This window comes from Diplotaxodon limnothrissa, linkage group LG15 (assembly GCF_057381915.1).
Source record: "Diplotaxodon limnothrissa isolate DT_005_m linkage group LG15, D_limnothrissa_male_GT1.1, whole genome shotgun sequence".
NCBI lineage: Eukaryota > Metazoa > Chordata > Actinopteri > Cichliformes > Cichlidae > Diplotaxodon > Diplotaxodon limnothrissa.
This window is the reverse complement of record NC_140610.1, coordinates 31,283,798-31,304,576: the sequence shown is the minus strand read 5'-3', so window position 1 is coordinate 31,304,576 and position 20,779 is coordinate 31,283,798. Positions and strand designations below refer to the sequence as shown.

At 41.5% G+C, this 20,779-nt stretch overlaps 1 protein-coding gene across 4 annotated transcripts in view; it reads left to right on the top strand.

Moving 5' to 3' along the window:
* enah (ENAH actin regulator) overlaps nt 1–20,779 on the top strand; it is a 149,102-nt gene that overhangs the window by 63,689 nt on the left and 64,634 nt on the right. For all 4 annotated transcript variants that reach the window (XM_085372730.1, XM_085372731.1, XM_085372729.1 and 1 more), the window contains exon 2: nt 17,459–17,624. In XM_085372730.1, coding sequence (XP_085228856.1) covers nt 17,459–17,624 — 166 coding nt within the window. The remainder of the gene's footprint in view (nt 1–17,458; nt 17,625–20,779) is intronic.

The window sequence follows — 20,779 nt, the reverse complement described above, 5'->3', positions numbered from 1 at the left end:
GGGTGGAAAATAAGTATTTGGTCAATAAAAAAAAATACAACTCAATACTTTGTAACATAACCTTTGTTGGCAATAACAGAGGTCAAACGTTTACTATAGGTCTTTACCAGGTTTGCACACACAGTAGCTGGTATTTTGGCCCATTCCTCCATGCAGATCTTCTCAAGAGCAGTGATGTTTTGGGGCTGTCGCCGAGCAACACGGACTTTCAACTCCCGCCACAGATTTTCTATGGGGTTGAGGTCTGGAGACTGGCTAGGCCACTCCAGGACTTTCAAATGCTTCTTACGGAGCCACTCCTTTGTTGCCCGGGCGGTGTGTTTTGGATCATTGTCATGTTGGAAGACCCAGCCTCGTTTCATCTTCAAAGTTCTCACTGATGGAAGGAGGTTTTGGCTCAAAATCTCACGATACATGGCCCCATTCATTCTGTCCTTAACACGGATCAGTCGTCCTGTCCCCTTGGCAGAAAAACAGCCCCATAGCATGATGTTTCCACCCCCATGCTTCACAGTAGGTATGGTGTTCTTGGGATGCAACTCAGTATTCTTCTTCCTCCAAACACGACGAGTTGAGTTTATACCAAAAAGTTCTACTTTGGTTTCATCTGACCACATGACATTCTCCCAATCCTCTGCTGTATCATCCATGTGCTCTCTGGCAAACTTCAGACGGGCCTGGACATGCACTGGCTTCAGCAGCGGAACACGTCTGGCACTGCGGGATTTGATTCCCTGCCGTTGTAGTGTGTTACTGATGGTGACCTTTGTTACTTTGGTCCCAGCTCTCTGCAGGTCATTCACCAGGTCCCCCCGTGTGGTTCTGGGATCTTTGCTCACCGTTCTCATGATCATTTTGACCCCACGGGATCAGATCTTGCGTGGAGCCCCAGATCGAGGGAGATTATCAGTGGTCTTGTATGTCTTCCATTTTCTGATGATTGCTCCCACAGTTGATTTTTTCACACCAAGCTGCTTGCCTATTGTAGATTCACTCTTCCCAGTCTGGTGCAGGTCTACAATACTTTTCCTGGTGTCCTTCGACAGCTCTTTGGTCTTGGCCATGGCGGATTTTGGAGTCTGACTGTTTGAGGCTGTGGACAGGTGTCTTTTATACAGATGATGAGTTCAAACAGGTGCCATTCATACAGGTAACGAGTGGGGGACAGAAAAGCTTCTTACAGAAGACGTTACAGGTCTGTGAGGGCCAGAGATTTTCCTTGTTTGAGGTGACCAAATACTTATTTTCCACCCTGATTTACGAATAAATTCTTTACAAATCCTACCATGTGAATTCATGGATTTTTTTTTTTTTCACATTCTGTCTCTCACAGTTGAAGTGTACCTCTGGTGCAAATTACTGACCTCTGTCATCATTTTAAGTGGGGGAACTTGCACAATCGGTGGCTGACTAAATACTTTTTTGCCCCACTGTATACACTGAACAAAAATATAAACGCAACACTTTTGTTTTTGCTCCCATTCCCCATGGGATGGACGTAGAGACCTAAAATTCATTCCAGATACACAATATAACCATCCCTCCCAAACAGTGGTCACAAATCAGTCCAAATGTGTGGTAGTGGGCACATCTGCTATATTGAGATAATCCATCCCACCTCACAGGTGTGCCACATCAGGATGCTGATCTGACACCATGAGTAGTCCACAGGTGTACCTCAGACTGCCCACAACAAAAGGCCACCCTGGAAGTTTACAGTTTTTTGTTCTATTGGGGGTCTGGGGACCCAGAACCGGTCAGTATCTGGTGTGACCACCATTTGCCTCATGCAGTGCAACACATCGTCGCATGGAGTCTATCAGATTGTCAATTGTGGCCTGTGGAATGTTGGTCCACTCCACTTCAATGGCTGTGCGAGGTTGTTGGATATTCATGGGAACTGGTACACGCTGTCGTATACGCCGGTCAAGCACATCCCGAACATGCTCAATGGGTGACATGTCCGGTGAGTATGCTGGGCATGCAAGAACTGGGACATTCTCAGCTGCCATCTGCCCTGAACAATGTGAACCATGATTCATCCGTGAAGCGCACACCTCTCCAACGTGCCAGACGCCATCGAATGTGAGCATTTGCCCACACAAGTCTGTTACGGCGACGAGCTGGAGTCAGGTCAAGACCCCGATGAGGACGACGGGCATGCAGTTGAGCGTCCCTGAGACGGTTTCTGACAGTTTGTGCAGAAATTGTTTGGTTGTGCAAACCAATTGTTCCAGCAGCTGTCTGGGTGGCTGGTCTCAGACGATCTTGGAGGTGAACCTGCTGGATGTGGAGGTCCTGGGCTGGTGTGGTTACATGAGGTCTGCGGTTGTGAGGCCGGTTGGATGTGCTGCCATATTCTCTGAAACGCCTGTGGAGACGGCTTATGGTTGAGAAATGAACATTCAATGCACGGGCGACAGATCTGGTTGACATTCCTGCTGTCAGCATGCCAATTGCACGCTCCCTCATTGCTTGTGGCATCTGTGGCATTTTGCTGTGAGACAAAACTGCACATTCCAGGGTGGCCTTTTGTTGTGGGCAGTCTGAGGTACACCTGTGCACTACTCATGATGTCAGATCAGCATCCTGATGTGGCACACCTGTGAGGTGGGATGGATTATCTCAATATAGCAGATGTGCCCACTACTACATTTGGACTGATTTGTGACCACTGTTTGGGAGGGATGGTTATATTGTGTATCTGGAATGAATTTTAGGTCTCTACGTCCATCCCATGGGGAATGGGAGCAGTAACAAAAGTGTTGCGTTTATATTTTTGTTGAGTGTATTTCTGACTCTACTCTCTTTGCATGATTCACAGTACACCGAATCATTTTTAACTTACAATGGCCCTTGCAGCCTCTCACTTCATCCATAAGCCACCATCTGTTTAAGCTAGCCGTCTGTTATTTTGGGCCCTTCGCTTCCACAAACAGAAACTGAAACTGTTCAGGAATTGATCCTTTGTGCAGACTTCTTTAAAGTTTTAAGAAATGGTTGGCACAGACTGAAGGCATGACAAGGACTTTAATTTACATGTCATGTAGAGCATAAAGCTACGGTTCTGGTTTTCTGTAACTATCAAGAGAAGATAATTGATTAGTATTAGCTACATTGTGGATGTATTGTACTAATGGATGCTAGTGTTGTATGTGCTTGTCCCCCTAAATAATTGTGATCATTTGTTTTTGCTGCATTCATAATAAATGTGATGCATAGAGTTTTAAACCCTGAATCGGTGAATAATGGCGACCTGTGTAAAGTCTGATGCCCTTCTTTTTTTAAAACCAGATGTTTAAATCCACATGCAGAAGGTCTGGTTTTGGTTTTTTTGGGCAGTTTGTTTTCGAATCTCAGTTTGTCGGAGTGTGTTCGAGTCAACTCTGAGTTGACTGAAGGATTTTCTGTTCTCATGCCTGTGTGCCTTCTTCCCCAAGGGCTTGGTTGGATCCAAGTAGCTACATTGGTGATTTAGCAGTTGCAACGTGATGTTAAACATGAAGACTCTGTTTATTTATTGATGATTGTTTGCTAAAATGTCAGACAACATTTGAGTTTGGCTCAGTAGCACGAATGTTATGTTCATTTGGATTTTTTTTGTTTGTTTTCATGGAATGAAATGAAGATTTATTTATTTTAAAGTTGGGGAAACAAAATGAATGAATTAAACCGAATGTATTCAAATCGCCTAATGGACCAAGGGATCCAGATATGGACCATATAACTCAACAAACAGGGCTGGGATAATAACCTATAGTTGACCTTTGACTTTACAAGCCTTCAAATCAGAACAAAGGTCATTTTGACCAGCCATAGTGAGCTTGTGAGTAGGTGATTGGGAGGAGAGCTGATTGAAACCTGGCTCTGTATGTTAATGTTAAAACTAAGCCTGTTTAGAGAGCTTAGCATGATTACTGCAGATGCTGAATTTCTTTAAGTTTCTGTGTTATTTCATGGTCCTCATGAGCATCTTCTCCATTCACATGCCATGTTATTAAGAAATTAATAGTGATCTTTTAGTCTGGATAATTTTGCAAAAAATAAGATTATTACATTTGAAATATTTTACACTCTGAACTATGACTCTGTTCTGGGATTTCCAAGTACATGCAGAATATGCATGAACAGCAGGAGCCTGTGTGGAGGTGACCTGCAGAGTTGCTTTGTAATTTTGGAACCTGCTGAGATTTGCTAATAGGTTTTCTGGAAAGGGATCATATGAGGCACTAAGTATTAATTGGCAGTGAGATCGGATAATCTGCTGGGATTGAGTTTGACCCTAACTCTGAATTAGACAGATTATACTTGGTTTTGTTTGCTTTGTCACTTCAAAGGAGTCAGACTTTCTTGTATGTTTTCAAGTTGTCTTGAGCATTAGATCTTGAGACTTTCTGACAGTCTTTCAAAGTTTCCAAGGCATAGTGCATAACTGCCTTATGTCCAGCTTCACCTAAACAAAGGGTGCTCTGTGGCTTTTAAACCAGTCCTGTGGGAGTATTTGGCAAAGAAACAGAAGTTTGGAGGTATTTTATGAACTTTGTGGACATTAAACCAGAATTGTGATGTGACTGTTGCTGAACCAGACCTTTGCAGTTTTGCACCTGAAGGCTGCAGTTGTTTATTTCAGTGGTTTAAGAGGAGTGAAAGCTGAGTTCAGTGCAGACTTGCTCTGCCATCAATGTGTCCCCTGTCCGTGTGTGAATAGAACTGTGATTGGACCCTTGTAAAATGTGCCAGGCACCCAGTTAGGCCGCAGTCTGAACCCTGGAAACTACCTGTAAAAACCACTAGATATAAGTGATATACAGCGACTTGAACAAACACCTTGGAGAACTCGATATCTGGATTGGGTTATGTTCAATAGTGCATGCTTGAAACAGCCTGTTTTCTGCCAAGTGTAAAATTTTCTGTCTCTATTTGCTGTGTCCTTACTAATAGGTCAGCCAAATGTGTCTGAGCGTTGTTCTTTGACTGTAATGTAGCCCATTTGAAAAAGTGTGCGGTTTAATTTAAGGAAAGGTCAAAATGGGCTTGTTGAGGGGATGACACTGAAAAGGATGAGCCACTAATAAAAGATGTGCGTGTTTGTGTGGTGGGATGAGGATTGGTGCCACCTGTGGCCGAAGCCTCTGAGGATCACGCTCTTCAGTCAGCTAATGGTTTCTGTGAGTGACTTACACAAAGCCTAATTGAATCCAAAAGGATTCAGTGGACCTGGCCTTAGAACTCATTAAATAAGACTGGAACTTGAATAGTCCAGTCAGGGGTTCAGGTAATTAGCAGATGATAATGTTTTACATCTTTAGGTGACTTGGAAATAATCAAGGGAGTGACGACACTAGTTGTATTGTAATATAGCTTTAAAATGGAATAAAAGAAGTTTGTTTTAACAGTCATTAACGGTAACAACATTTTCTGTGATTAGCTGTGTAATGACCATGAGATAAAATGCGTAGGCCTGGTTCCGGAAGCCAGTGCGGTGTGGAACATCTGATATGTTTTGTGACTTTAAACTGTGTTGGCTAGAAATAAATTTGGATGTTGGAGTTGGATTACTGACATGTTTTGTTATTTAGCCTAGTTGGACATCTTAAACTACTTAAAACAAAGTGTAGCTCAGCCTTTTCGAGTCTTCTTTGAGCATGTTTAGGTGAATTGCTACGAGTTGAAACTGCTGGAAAAGTTTGTACAAGATGCTGAACCCTGCATCAATGTGTGTGTCTGCAAATGTTAAAAAGCACTGTTTGATTAGATGACTGAGACATACTCAAAATAGAAAAGTAGTAGCAGAAAGCACTTTATATGTTGCAGTCCATTTACCATTATACCAAGAAAGCTAAAAATGGAGTTGTAAGAACTACAATAATACTCAGATGCTGCAGTTTACTCCCAGAAAGGGGCTGGCGCTTGTAACGGCTGCTAGAACTATGGAAATATTCTCGTGGCCCAAAACCACCTTGCATTAACCATGGGATTTTAAAGCTCTGGCTCATTTGTAGATATTTAAAAATAAGGGTTATGTTAGCTTCCTGGGGTATTTTTCAGTCTTGCTGTTCCTTGAGGAGCTTTTTCTCCAGTTTCTCATTGCTAATTTAGAGTAGTAAGCAGGGCTGCACGATTAATCGTTAGAAAATCGCGATCTCGATTCATACTTATGTGCGATCTCATTTCCAAATGACAACGATAAAAAAAAAAAAATAAAAAAAAAAAAAGACGACGATTGTACCGCATTTTGATCCGGGACGTAATCTGCATGAAAACAAGCGCTCACTCTTCCTGCTCAACAAATGACAAGGACGGAGCCTCATGCCACGTGATACAGAAGCTGTGCCATGTGATGCTAAAATTAGCAGGGGAAAAAAACAACTGAGAGCACGTCAGGGATGATGAGAAAGTGACAGGAGAAAATCCGTCCCGGTCAACCACCCAAACATCAATAACAGGAACCTTATACAGCGCTTCCCTATACCCGTCGAACTCCCGCAGGCACAAAGAAATTACGGAGGCTATCACTTATCACCTGACCAAAGATATGGTTCCCATCAACACTGTGCAAAACGAGGGATTTAGGAAAATGATCAACACCCTAGACAAACGCTACACAGTGCCGTCCCGCAACTATTTTTCTATTGTTGCACTACCTGCTCTATACACGCAGCGTCGAGCAACGGTGGAGACGGAATTTCTAGCAGTACAACAACAAAACGTGAGACATTTGTTGTTTTTATGTTTATTTATTGTTTTTATGTTCAGTTTCAACTGTTACGAAGTTGATGTGCAGTTAATAAGTGCAATAAATATTTATACTGGAAAAGAGAATCGTGAGAGAATCGTGATCTCAATTCTAAGCAAAAAAATCGTGATTCTCATTTTATGCAAAATCGTGCAGCCCTAGTAGTAAGCCTGTCATTTTAGTCATTTTTTTCAGCATTGGGTTTATAAACCCTTTCCAGGATTTACAACATCTATAAATGACGAGTGTATCTCTTTATTGATTCCTGCTTAAATTACTGGCCAGACGCTGACCTTTGCTTGCTCAATTTCTGAATGTTGCTGTGGCTGTTCATATCTGGCTGCAGGGCTAGTGCAGTCTAGCTGCCCCACACGCACACCATCATTGTGGGCTGTACTGGGTTATATATATATATATAGTCACTAGTAGTGATGGCTCCTTTGTCACACACCAGGTGTTTTTACAGCTATCATGCCACATGGTGGTCCTCTCCTGATCCATCTCTTTCTTTCCTCATCTAGTAGAGTGGATGACTCACACTTAAGAGCAGAGGGTATTTTCTCATTGCTCTATGATAGTGTGTGTGTGTGTGTGTGTGTGTGTGTGTGTGGACCCATGCTTACTTTACAAATATCAAATCTGCGGGTATTGATTATTCTAATTGATTAACAAGGTTTCACAAGTCGATTTTGGTTTTTCCTCTGAACGCTGACTGATGTGATAAAGGGGGTTTCCATGTTGCCATTAAATTTGATGTATTGATTCAAGTTTGAATCTCATTTATGAAACATGCTGAATGGTTTCAGAAAAATGTCATGACGTCATATCAGGTAGCTGACGTTCTCCTGTTTGGCGTTTCCTGTTTAAAAGGTGGGTGTAATACAAGTACATCTGATGGATCACCTTTATTGTCTGATATAAGCACAGTTGTTTAGGAGAAGTGAGGTGGACTGTATGTGTGTGAACATCGTCAGTTCCTGCTCTTGTTTGTTTGCAGCTTCATGTCAAAAGTCTTTGGTGCAAATATGATGTGGAGCAAATCCATTCTGAAAATTATTTGACTTCTTGTCTAGATTAGGGTGATTTAGGTTTTTGGACATATTCAGATACCCCCAAGAGTCTGGAGTCCACTGGAATCTCTTAATTTTCTCTTCCTCTAAACACTGGTACTGTAACTGCGCCCAGTGGTTGAACAGGATCTTTCTCTTGTCTGCGGGCCTCCGTCTTCCCTCCCTGTCTGCTCCTGATCACTTCCATATGAGCTAGGAGCTCTCTGCTCCACACTGTAGTCGATGGCTGACTAATAAAATAGAAAAGAGAATGAGAGGGAAAGAGGGTTTAGATGAGGGCAGCAAGAGGTTGAGTTAGTGGGACAGAAAGTTAGAAAGAGAGTTTAAAAAGAAAACAAAGAAAACAAAAAAACCCAACAACAACATAGAGTGAGCTAAAAGTTAGTCCAGGCTGCTGAGTGAAAAGGAAGGATGCAGATGTGGCTGGGATGCTCCCTAGAGCCCCTCTACACTGAACTCCTTCCTTCTGTCTATAGCCAGCTGCACTTCTGCCTTAACAACCTTCATGGCTTTCCCAATCCCAGTATACCTCTGTCTTTTATTCTTCTCCTCATGTGCATTTTCACAGCGGGGACTCCCGCTGGATTCCACGCCCAAGCTTGGAAAAGCTTTCCCTAACATTCATTTTGGTTCAGCTTGCAAGTTTTGTTTCAGCTTCACAGGATTTATCATCCTCCCCCACCTTGAAAACGGCTGACTCTGGCTTTTCAGACCAGAGCCTCAGTTTATTGTCAGCCAAATGGGGCAAACTGTAGAGAGCAAGTCAGTTTAAAGAGAGAGGAGGAGGCAGAATGAAGAAATGCCTCTGTTGTGAGTCATGTTAATGAATCTATTCTGAGAAGTGTGTGTGTGTGTTTGTGTTTGTCAGGGGCACCCTTTTGTTAATTTGTCTCTTGAAGGCTGATTGAGTCTGAGCAGCTAAGTGTAGTCTCAATGATTATACATCTGTTCAGGCCAAAAAATACCACAGAGTTTAATGAAATTAACCTCATTGGTGTAACTCGGAAATAATGAACACTGTAAACAAACAGTCATTGTATATCAGCAACGTATCATTAATGAGGAAATCTGAATTTTATATCAGACCAGTGAAGTGGAATGTTCGATAAGAGCAGCTGTATAAAAACTGCAGCCACTGCAAACTTCCACTCTCCATCTCTCACATTGATCAACCATAACACTATGAACTATTGATAGGTGAAGTGAATAACACTAATCGTCTCTTCATCATGGGACCTGTTAGTGGGTGGGATGTATCACGGAGCATTTTGTTCTCAAAGTTGATGTGTTAAGTGGAGGAAACATGGACAAACGTAAGGATTGAGTGAATCTGACAATGGCCAGAATGTGATTGTTGTTGTCTCCTAAACTGCAGCTCTTCTGGGGTGTTCCTAGTCTGCAGGAAACGGTACTCCTGGATGGCTGTGGCCTCTTTCAGCAAGACATTGACTTTGAGGTGTTGACTTGGCCTACGGATTTCCTGGCTCACATGTAGGGCTGCACGATTAATCGTTAGAAAATCGCGATCTCGATTCATACTTATGTGCAATCTCATTTCCAAATGACAACTATTTAAAAAAAAAAAAAAAAAAGACGACGATTGTACCGCATTCTGATCCGGGACGTAATCTGCATGAAAACAAGCGCTCACTCTTCCTGCTCAACAAATGACAAGGGCGGAGCCTCATGCCACGTGATACAGAAGCTGTGCCGTGTGATGCTAAAATTAGCAGGGAAAAAAACAACTGAGAGCACGTCAGGGATGACGAGAAAGTGACAGGAGAAAATCCGTCCCGTCAACCACCCAAACATCAATAACGGGAACCTTATACAGCGCTTCCCTATACCCGTCGAACTCCCGCAGGCACAAAGAAATTACGGAGGCTATTACTTATCACCTGACCAAAGATATGGCTCCCATCAACACTGTGCAAACGAGGGATTTAGGAAAATGATCAACACCCTAGACAAACGCTACACAGTGCCGTCCCGCAACTATTTTTCTATTGTTGCACTACCTGCTCTATACACGCAGCGTCGAGCAACGGTGGAGACGGAATTTCAAGCAGTACAACATTTTGCGGCAACAACAAAACGTGAGACATTTGTTGTTTTTATGTTCAGTCTCAACTGTTACGAAGTTGATGTGCAGTTAATAAGTGCAATAAATATTTATACTGGAAAAGAAAATCGTGATCTCAATTCTAAGCCAAAAAATCGTGATTCTCATTTTATGCAAAATCGTGCAGCCCTACTCTCAATCCAATCGAGCATCTGTGGGATGATGAACTACAGCTCCACTGTGTTGGACTTGGTGATAGTGATGTAGTTGCTATTCTTTGGTGAGCCTGGTGTGGCACTACATAATTAGTTCTCCACTTACTGCTGGGACATGACCAGAACTTTTATGTGCATTAAAGTCATATCTTCAGCATAACCATGTATAATATCCACAAAACTTAAAAAGAGGTTATACACACACAATACGGTAATATTATGTTGAAGCACAGTATGTATCACTCCGCGAGGCTCCTGCCTACGATAGCCGTAATGCTCTGACAATCCATCAAGCGGTGCGGGTTTGTAGCTTAGCAAAGTCATACTAAAACATTTGACAGATTTTCGAGCGCCGTGTATGACATAAAATCGTTTCGAGGTCAGTAAACACAACCCGAATTCATACATAAGCCCCACGGGATTATAAGGTGCTCTGTCGATTTTCAGAAAAATCAAAGGATTGATTTTAAGTGTGCCGTGTTTTCCAAAACACACGGTAATAACGACGGCCCGCTAGCATGTGCTACCAGAAATAGTGCTTTGTTGTGTATCTGACAGATGAAAGCTAAACCAGCTCCACACCCCTGAAGTTGCAGCATTTTTACAAACCAATTCTGGTTCATCCGTTCCATTCAACGATCCGCTTTCGCTCTTCTCATTCTCTGTCGCCACCATGCTTTTTTTCGCCATGTGCATATAAAAACAAAGGCACTGCGCATGCGCGTTTTACTCATATTCTATCGCGATATTTCATTTTCTTATCATTGCCCAACATTATACCTGTATTACCGTGAACGGTATGATACGGCCCAGCCCTACTGTGAAGAGATCACACTGATACCACAGTAATACTCCACATATGGTGAATCATAAGGCTCTGTATAGCTGGCACAATGACACAAATGAATTCATCACTCAGCTCCTGGCTTTGTCAGACTGGCAGACGCACTGAATGAGATTTTTAGTTTGGCCATTTTTGGGTTTTTTCTATATTTAGATTAGTCACTCGGCTGCTTACATAACGCTGGCCCATCAGTTGTGGAAAAAGTCGCAGTTTCCAGCCATAGTAATGATGGACTGAGTCAGTAATTTTCAGGTAATCAGAAATTTGACTTGCTCCAGTCTTCAGTACCTTAGTTCAACAACCATGGGTTAGAAGGAGCCAAATCAGTGATTCCCTTTTGCTTTTGTCTTCTACTTCTCTCCTCTGCACTCCTTTGCTCTCTGTAAACCCACAGTACCTCACCCACCCCAATCCTGGCAGGATGTGACATCATGGTAGTGAATACCCTGGAGCTGTTCTGTTCCTCTTTGAAGTCAGAACTGCTCCAAACTCAGAGCTTCATTAACATTAATGAAGGAGATGAAAATATTCTCATTTCATTTCCCATTCTCTCCATTTCTATTTTTGTCAGATCTGCACATTTGTCCTCTTTGTGTGTGTGTCGGTGTGTGTGTTGATGTGTCACTATTCGCTTTTCCTTTTAACAGGGAAATAGTATCCACATATATGTAAAACTGTTGTTTGTCTGTAAGAGCATTCAGATTTTTAGCCTGTAGTTTGGTATTTTATCTAACATGGTGAAATTTAAGGAGCTCATAAAGTAAGCTGTTAAACTAAGCAGATCTGGTTAATTAGATGGTCATTTAAGCTAATGTAAGCTACTGTTAGCTAATGCTACTTGATATGCTTCATTGCTTCATGGCCCCCATTGCTTCAATGACTATCCCCCCACCCACACCCCACACAATTTACACCACCCCTGCCCACACACCTTACCAATCTGAGCCATGGTCTGAGCAACCCCCATCACTGAGGCCACTCACAGATGCTATTCAGACAAGCGCTTTTCTTTGCACTACTTCCAAGCACTTTGCAACTACTTTGCTCTCCAATGTGTGCCTTATTTATTTTTTTTATTTATCCCTCTTGTGTATATATTTTTCCCGTTTGCTATTTATTCTTGCTGTCTACTATTTATATTTTATTCTGGCACAGTTGGTGTGGAGCACCCATAATTTCATTGTACATGTACAATGACAGTATTCTATTTTATTCTATTCTAGTGTGACGTCTGGGGCTTCTTTGCTGCTTCAGGAGCTGGACGACTTCCTGTAATTGAATCATGAGCTCTGCTCTCTATCCTCAAGTGGTCAGCACTCCCGGAGGCTGGACATCATGAATGTCCAGCCGTCAGTAAACTGTTGATTTTAGCCCGTTGGTAGGTGGCTGCCAGGTAGCAAGGTGACATTATAATATCCGATATAGATGGGAACCAGTGGATCCAACCATTGGACTTAAATGTATCCATGTGCCAAAGTTTGGTTGCTATTCAGACAAGAAGAACATTTTATAAAGCACATTTAACTTAATATAAATCTCAGAAATCTAATCTGTAGTTGCATTTAGGAATTCCTTTTTAGGAAAAAGCATGGCTCTTTCTGCAGTCATGTTGGCACAGAGGCACAGAGTGTAGCAGTGTAGTCTCAGTAGAGAGGCAGGCAGAGGGTAGCTGATACATTTAGTGGAAGGGTTAACAAGGAGACGAGGAGGGTCAACAGGACTAGATTACACCGGTCAAGTACTTAACCATCAAAGCTTACATTTCACTGTGACTGTCTGAGACATATCACTGAATTGGCTGCAAAGACGAAAGACAATTCACCACTACATAATGTACATACTCATGTACAATCTCAGTTAGGATTGCTATTAATGTAAATAAGGGTGCATTTTACAGGTTCTTCCTCTGATGACTGTCTGCTTTAAAAGAACCATAACTGTCAAAGTAATTATCCTACAGAGATTGGACCAATTAGGAGAAAGCAACTGTGTCATGTCTGCTCATCTGTTCTCCACATTTTCTTTCTTTTGGTTCCACATATTCCTTGTCTTTGCTCACATTGGTTGCAAAGAGCACTTGGACCTTCAACACAAAATCTCTTCGAATCGCACACATGCAAGCTGTACTACATTCACCACACAAAAATGTAATGTTGAGAAATTGCATAGACATGCGCACCCAGTGTGGTGAGAGTTTATGACTTAAAGCCTGCAGGCTATGGTCTGCAGTGGTCCTGAGCTTGAATTTATTTTATGCTATGATAATATGTGACATCCTATCTGGCCAAACAAAGTGACCACAGTAACCAAAATATGCACCAGTGCTCTCATTATTTTTTTACTGCTCAGTTGTGAGGTTCAGAGTGCCTCTTTTGAATGGCTGCATTCAGTCACTCTCCCAATTCCAAATCCATTGGTACAATTCCAGGAGGTCCTGGGATATGAAGTCATAGCATTTGGGGGGTCCTAATCATTCCTAACTTCCCGTATATAAGCGAGTCTGAAATGGTTTTATATGTAAAGATGATGAAATGCTATAATCATAAGGTAAATTAAAGCTAAAGCCAAACAGTAAGGCTGACTAAACTTGCCTGTTAAATAAAAGCAAGAAGAAAACTGACACAAAATAACAAAATCTCACTTTGTCACTTGCTGGTACTAGATTGGACCCCTTTGCCTTCCGAACTGCCTTAATTTTTCATGGCAAAGATTCAACAAGCTGCTGGACACATTCCTCAGAGTTTTTGGTCCATGCTGACACAATACCGTCAAAAGGCTGTGGACTGCACATCTGTGAATTTCCCATTCCACTGCATCCCAAAGTGGCTCTATTGGATTGCGATCTGGTAACTGTGGAGGCAATTAGAGTCCAGTGCACTCATTGTCATGTTCAAGAAACCAGTCTGAGATGATTTGATCTTTGTGACATGGTGCATTATCCTGCTTGAAGCAGCCATGAGAAGATGAGTACACAGTGATCATTGGACATGGTTGGCTAAAACGCTCAGGTAGGCCGTGGTGTTTAAACGATGTTCGTTTGGTACTAAGGTGTGCCAAGAAAATCGCCTCCACACCAGCAGCATCCTCAGCCATTGATGTACGTCAGGATGCATCCATGCTTTCGTATTATTTACTGAAACTTCTGATTCTACTATCTAAATGTCACAGCAGGACAGGAAACTCGTCAGACTAGGCAACTTTTTTTTTTTGCCTAGTCTGACCCAGCTACCAGACCAACCCAACTATGCTATCTGTTAGCATAAAGGACTGAAGGTCTAAAAACTGTTAATTTATCATCTGAGCAATTACAATACTGAATACTTGGTTACAGTGCTGCTTCTTTAAAACAAATCCTTGTTTTTAAGAGGAAGTAAATTAGCACATGAGACTGAAAACTTGGTGTTTTCAGAAATGTATCATCCCTCTTTGCAGTTTTTAGTATGTAACTGGAAATTTAAAGGCATGTGTGCGGTCTGAATACTTGTATGCACATAAACCAGTGACTAGGGGTGGGTTTATCTTCCAATCCCAGCTGAAATCACTGTAGCTGCTGCTGCTGTGAGCCTCAGAGGAGAAAAGTTAATCGTTCTTACTCCGTTTGGCCAGTATAATAGAGACGTAAGGTTGGAGTAATTTGCCCGTAGAATATTGAAAAATCTGCAGTGATCGTGAATGAATGGTTCTGTCTTTATTTCCAGCTCCAGTGTGTTTGAGCTCAGAGCTTTTACTAGTTTGATGTAAGGTGAGGGCTGAGGTGTGAAGTCTCGGTGCATCTTCAGAGAGGTTTGACATTAAATCATATTGTAAGTTCATCAGCTTCTGTGGGGTGTTACCACAGCTCGACCATGATGAAGCACATTTGAGCAGAGGCGTGAAAGTGTTTGTGAGAGCTGGAAATGCGGGGAGCTGTGCATATGGATGCCTGAACCTCGTGCATGTGTGTCCTTGTGTGTACTTTGGAGAGGCATGGGTGTATGAACAAGCCCACAATACACACTGGCGATAAATGCTTTGCAGCAGTCTCGGGAAGTTTCTTTTTTTTTTTTCAATTCCACAGAATATTCTTTGAAACCTGGAGTGAGATGCATGTTAAGTAGCTCTGGCATATGCAGGAGACTGCTTGCACTCCTGTGTGTCTGTGTGTGAACCTCGTTCGTGGTCTACATTCCGAGATGTGTTTTTCTTCTCACTGTAAAGCCTCTATTTTCATGCATTTCTAACACTGACGCAGACTCTCTGAGGATGTGTATATGGCCTGTTCTCATCACTTCCTCCCTGACTCTTTTCACTCCTTCACCCTTCCCCAAGCAATTATGCCTGTCATTTTTACACTTCCTGTCTCTCAAGCTCTCCCTCCGTTTCCCGTCTTAACCTCTGCGTTTTTGCCTGCTTGTATTCAGAGTGTAAATTGTCACACAGGTTCATGATATCATAGGCCACCATATTTGGCTTTAGGTGAGAAAACAATGATGATGTCATTAGTGTCAGACTGGGTTTGAGACAACAGATACAGTATATATAACAAGCCAATGAGATGGTGTTTTATAGACATTGACGTTTATAAGGCAGGGTAGTTAACGTGAAGACTGCAGGCTTGTGCTGCTTTTAAATTTGACCTTTAAAAGAAAAAAACATGATATAACAGCTTGTGTGTTTCCGAACTGCATGGATGCAAAATAATCTATAGCAAACCTTGAATATGAGCAGATACAAAACTACATCCTAGCTTATTAATTACCAGGACATGTCACCACGCTATATGGAAGCTTGTATAACAGATTTCTTTTTGATGTGCTAAAGGAAAATCATTTTTCCATCTCACTCTAGCATGTGTGTTTTGCAAGCAGCCAAGTTTCAGCTGATGTTAGCAAGCCTAGTTGGCAAGTTGCATTTAAAATCTGTCCAATTCCAATGCACCTACACTTAGCAGTGCTGAGGCCTGAATGACCGCTGTCTCTACATCTGACTGTGCAGACACACTTGTCATTAGAAGCCTCCACAGCTCTTAACTTTAAGCCTCAAGTAAAACCAGATTGATGAGATGTAAAACAAAACCACAGTACCATTATTATGTAGGTGGAAACTGTCCATAGAGGCAAAAACAGTTTTTTTTCTTTTTTTTTTTATATCAGGCTGAAAAAGGCACATTTCATAGCCGAATTTGGGCATTTCAACATGATAGCCTCTGGAGTGATTTTGGAGGCAGATTCATGTGTCCACTACAGAAAGTGCAATTCCAAAGCTGCATAGCTACAGTGAAAAGTGAGCACAGCAGAGTTTCCAGGCCTTAAATCAGCTGTGTGGCAGCAGATGTAGCCATCGCAGCAGAAAAGACTGGAGGCAGTTTTTTTCCTCTCAAATGAGCAGTCTCCCCTCACTGTCAGTCTTTAACTCTTTCCCCTGTAAAGAGGACATTTGATCTCCTTCCCTGTACCCTTAATGACGAGTTTTGACACCTCAGTATATAATAAAGAAATAGTTTGACAACCAGTAGGATACTGTCTGGGTTTGCTGTTTGCTGGTTTAAGAGAATCTCTAGATGGATGATTACTAATGTGTCACTGAGGAGCTTGGAGGCATCTGAAGGGCTGTGGACTTTTAGTCTGTGCACTGCAGACCAAGTTCATGGGAATTTAGTTAATACTGATCAGTAACACTAATGAAGGCATTTGCTTGCTGCCTTTGAGAATTGGTATGTTTGATTAAACTGATATTAGACTGCTATGTTTGATTATGGAGGAGTATGAACCATGTTAAACACCGATTTTAAAAATAAATAAATAAATAAGGATACGGATAAGCTGTTTTTGTCGGTTGCAGTTGCCTGCAGCTGAAATGACACACCTAGTCGACCATACATACAATACATACAATATACAAACTTACATTGTGGATACAGGTCAGGCTAGGCAGCAAAAAAGGGATAGACGGTGAGATATGTAATACATAGGGGCAATTAGGGAGAAAGTGATTACTGAGAAGACACGCGCAAACACCCCCCCCCCCCCCCCCCCCCCTACCCACATACCAAACTATTAATACAACAAAGTTAGTTTAGTTAGGACTGCAAGCAACAATGACAGCAGATATGACACTGATTAGGTCCATCACTGTATAAAAGTCAGAGCTGAGGTGGGAGCGGGTTGCCAGGCAGCTTGCAGAGGCAGAATCAGTTGTGCACAGACTAAAACTGAAATGACATTCACAATATGAGATGTTGTGTGGAAGTGTACCGGCTGAGCCATCAGCTGATCTGCTGGGATTACAGCTAGGCTTGAAGTAGTGAAGTTTATTGGTGAGCTGTGGAGCCAATGAAACATTCACTAGTTAATTTCATTTTACAGTCTGTTTTTGGTGTTGTGTGCTCTGCTCTCAGTTTCTTGCTTTTATACCTGTGGGGTCATCTTTGTATTTGCAGTCCCAAGCACTTGGTCACTTCACAAAACTTGCTTCAAAGAAGAAAGGAAGATTGAAAAAGATTGGATTTCTAAAATGGTAGAATAAACTTTTCTATGTCTCTTGTCCCTGCAGTGAACAGAGCATCTGCCAGGCGCGAGCTGCTGTCATGGTGTATGACGATGCCAATAAGAAGTGGGTCCCAGCCGGTGGCTCTACAGGCTTCAGCAGAGTCCACATTTACCACCACACGGGCAACAACGCCTTCCGTGTAGTGGGACGCAAGATCCAAGATCATCAGGTCAGTGGATGAGACGGGGCTGTTACTATCACAGTGTATATATAGATTTGAAAAGGAGAAATGGTCTGTGACTATAAGCATACAAAAACAATGACACAATTATCACATTTGCGTTAGTGATATAGTGCTGATATTACATTTTTTGACCTCCGACTGTGTCCTCTGGCAGCAGATCCTTTTCAAGACAGAACTGTCCATCCGCTGGACCAGTCCTGCCCTGGCTGGGACATTCCAGCATTAGTAGTATTCATGTTGATTTGTGTGCCAGTAGTTGTTTGGAGCCCTTTTACAAATATACCTTTTAGTTTTGAAGATTGTTGTGCTGTATCATATCATCTGCAATGATACTAGTATAAATATTTATACATATTAAAAAAGAATCACGTTGTGATGTAATTTCTGCAGCAGACTACCAAAAAACAAGATCCTAGCAGGGAAGGTGTGACGTGCAATGTGCAAATGAATGACTCCATCAAGTGTCACTAGAACACTTGATAGTTTGAATCAGTGTGTCACAAAGAGCAAACAATGGATATGAATTACTGATGTGCTTACATGGTGGAAAAATGTGCCTGGTTTAAAAATCTCAATTCAAGATGCAACGTCACACGTAGAAATAATTTAAGTTTTATTATGTGATAGTATTTTACAATTACTTTAGTTATTATTAATCAAAAGTGTTAAGTAGTTATTTTGTAGTTTTACATAAATTTTCTCAGTGGAAAAAAAACTGCAAAAGTTACTTGAGTGCTCAAATTTGAGTTATACTTTATAATGCTGTCTTTACTGGTCTGTTCAGTTTAATTTTATTTATACAGTGCCAAATCTCAACAACTGCTGCTTGAAGTTGCCTTTTATTTTATTGTATGTTGTAGGTAAAGACTAAATAATACAGAGAAAATCCCAACAATTACATGAGCCGTATGAATAAGCACATGGTTGACAGTAGAAAGGAAAAACTGTCTTTTAACAGGAAGAAACCTCCTGCAGAACCAGGTTCAGAGAGCAACAGCCAAATGCTGTGACCCACTGGGTGTTTCAGTAGATTCACACGTGAATGACATGGTTTCTTTATTCAGTGACAACAGAAAAGGATGGAAATAACCTTGAGTTACTTGCACTTTGCCATAATATTTTTCGACTTTCCACTGAACCTGTATTCTGAGTCTTCAACTGTTTTCTTCTTGACCATCTTGTTCCTCTTTTTTCTGTGCATGTCAGCACATCGTGCTGCCTGGTTAGCTTTTATTTGTAAGAATAAGTAACCATCATATATTTATTACAGCAAGCCATGCATGTATGAACACATAATGATTTAGTCCTACACAGCAGAGTCCTGGTGAGGACATTTGAGCAGAAAGAAACTCAGATTAGCTCAAATGGCTCATAGCTTCAGAGCAATAATCCCGAAGCTGACAATAATCCTCAGTTTAGATGAAAGCATCCCAATCAGAGCTGAGGCACAGTGGGTACAGTTATATGCAAAAGTTGGGGCAAATCTGTGGAATTGTGAAAAGGCAAACATTCCTGCAGGAAATGCAATGTGTGAGAGGGATGAGCTGAATGTATGAGTTCAGAATTGTGTTTATTGCGCAAACCTTTGCAAACAGCTGTCAGTGTGCTCTGCATGTGCATTTATTGCACATTCGCACTAAATTGCACTAAACCTTTGGTGTTGGTTATCTTTCTTCTGGAATGCCACAAAATCTGTGTATAAAAACTCGGCTAGTGAACAATGCTTATGGCAGCTTCCCATTCCTCCAACCTCCGATCTGGTAACCATTTGGAATTTTAACATATCTAATAAAGCAAATTGGAGCGTTTAGACAGTGGATTTTCATTAATATCAGGGAACACATGTTTCATATTCATAATACAGACGTGCTAAAAATTGACTGGCTGGAGTGTGCGCATCCTCAGTTATGAGGCCTGTAAAAACATGGACGAGTCAGAGGCTGGACTGGCTGTGTTTGTGTTGGCGCTTCACACTTGGGCTTCAGCCTGATTTCTCACTGTGTGGCACTGCCTATCTTACCATTTCCTCTATTTGTTTCACTGCCATCCACAACAAAACATTTGCAGTTACACAGTTCCTCCTCACATTTGCTGCTTGTCATCTTATCCAGTCCATCAACAATACAAAGCAAATATGGGAATCCTTTCCTGCCTACCAGAGACACATTAGCAAAAACTCAAAAATCGACAACAGACCATTTCCATAGTCAAATAAATGTCTGCTCTGGTGCTAAAGCTTGTTTCTTTATAAATGAGCAGATTGATTACAGGTATTAGCACTCATAGAGCTGGTTTTTTTTGCCAAAGTAGCAGTATCGTCTTCTGAAGTATTTTTGCAATATTACCTTTAAGCCTAGTGTCAGTACAGTACAGTAATCCTTCATTTAAATCAGGATGCGGCAGAAATCAAAACACACCACCAAGCCCTGTGTGATAAGCTGCTGGGTCCCTGTTGGGGAATGTTTTGAATTTATTCTCCTTATTAGTTTGGACGAGAGATAGCACAGCGATTATGAGATTAAACCGCATTACACATCTTTTCAGGGTATATCCGCTATATCAGATGAACTGTAACAAAATGAAGCGTGTGTGTGTGTGTGTGAATTCACTGATAATGCTGATTATGATGCTTCAAATATGAATGCTTTCATTGTGGGGGAAAAAGAGGTTGGACTTTAACAGCAGAGAAGGCAAGTTAGCATGCTAACAATCCAATAAATCTACTGCAAATAATGTATACTAATAAGCCTTAATAGCCTTCTCAAAGGTTTTAGAAGCTTGTTTGGTTCAGAAATCTTAAATACAGTAACTGTAAAAGACGGACATAGCAAAGACACTATAGAGAGGGACATAATGATGATGATAATAATATTAATAAATTTTATTTGAAAGTGCCTTTCAGAACACTCAAGGACACTGTACACAGCAGAATACCGGTAATAAAAGCAAGCAGTTTACACAATCATAAAAGCATAACACATAAAAACAAATTTAAAATAGAGTGGAGAGGTTATGCGGGATAAGCTATTTTTGAACAAGTGAGTTTTGAGTCTGGACTTAAAGAGAGAGAAGGAAATGATATATTTTTTTTTAAAATCAGGAGGTAGGGAATTCCAGAGTCGAGGAGCAGAGCAGCTGAA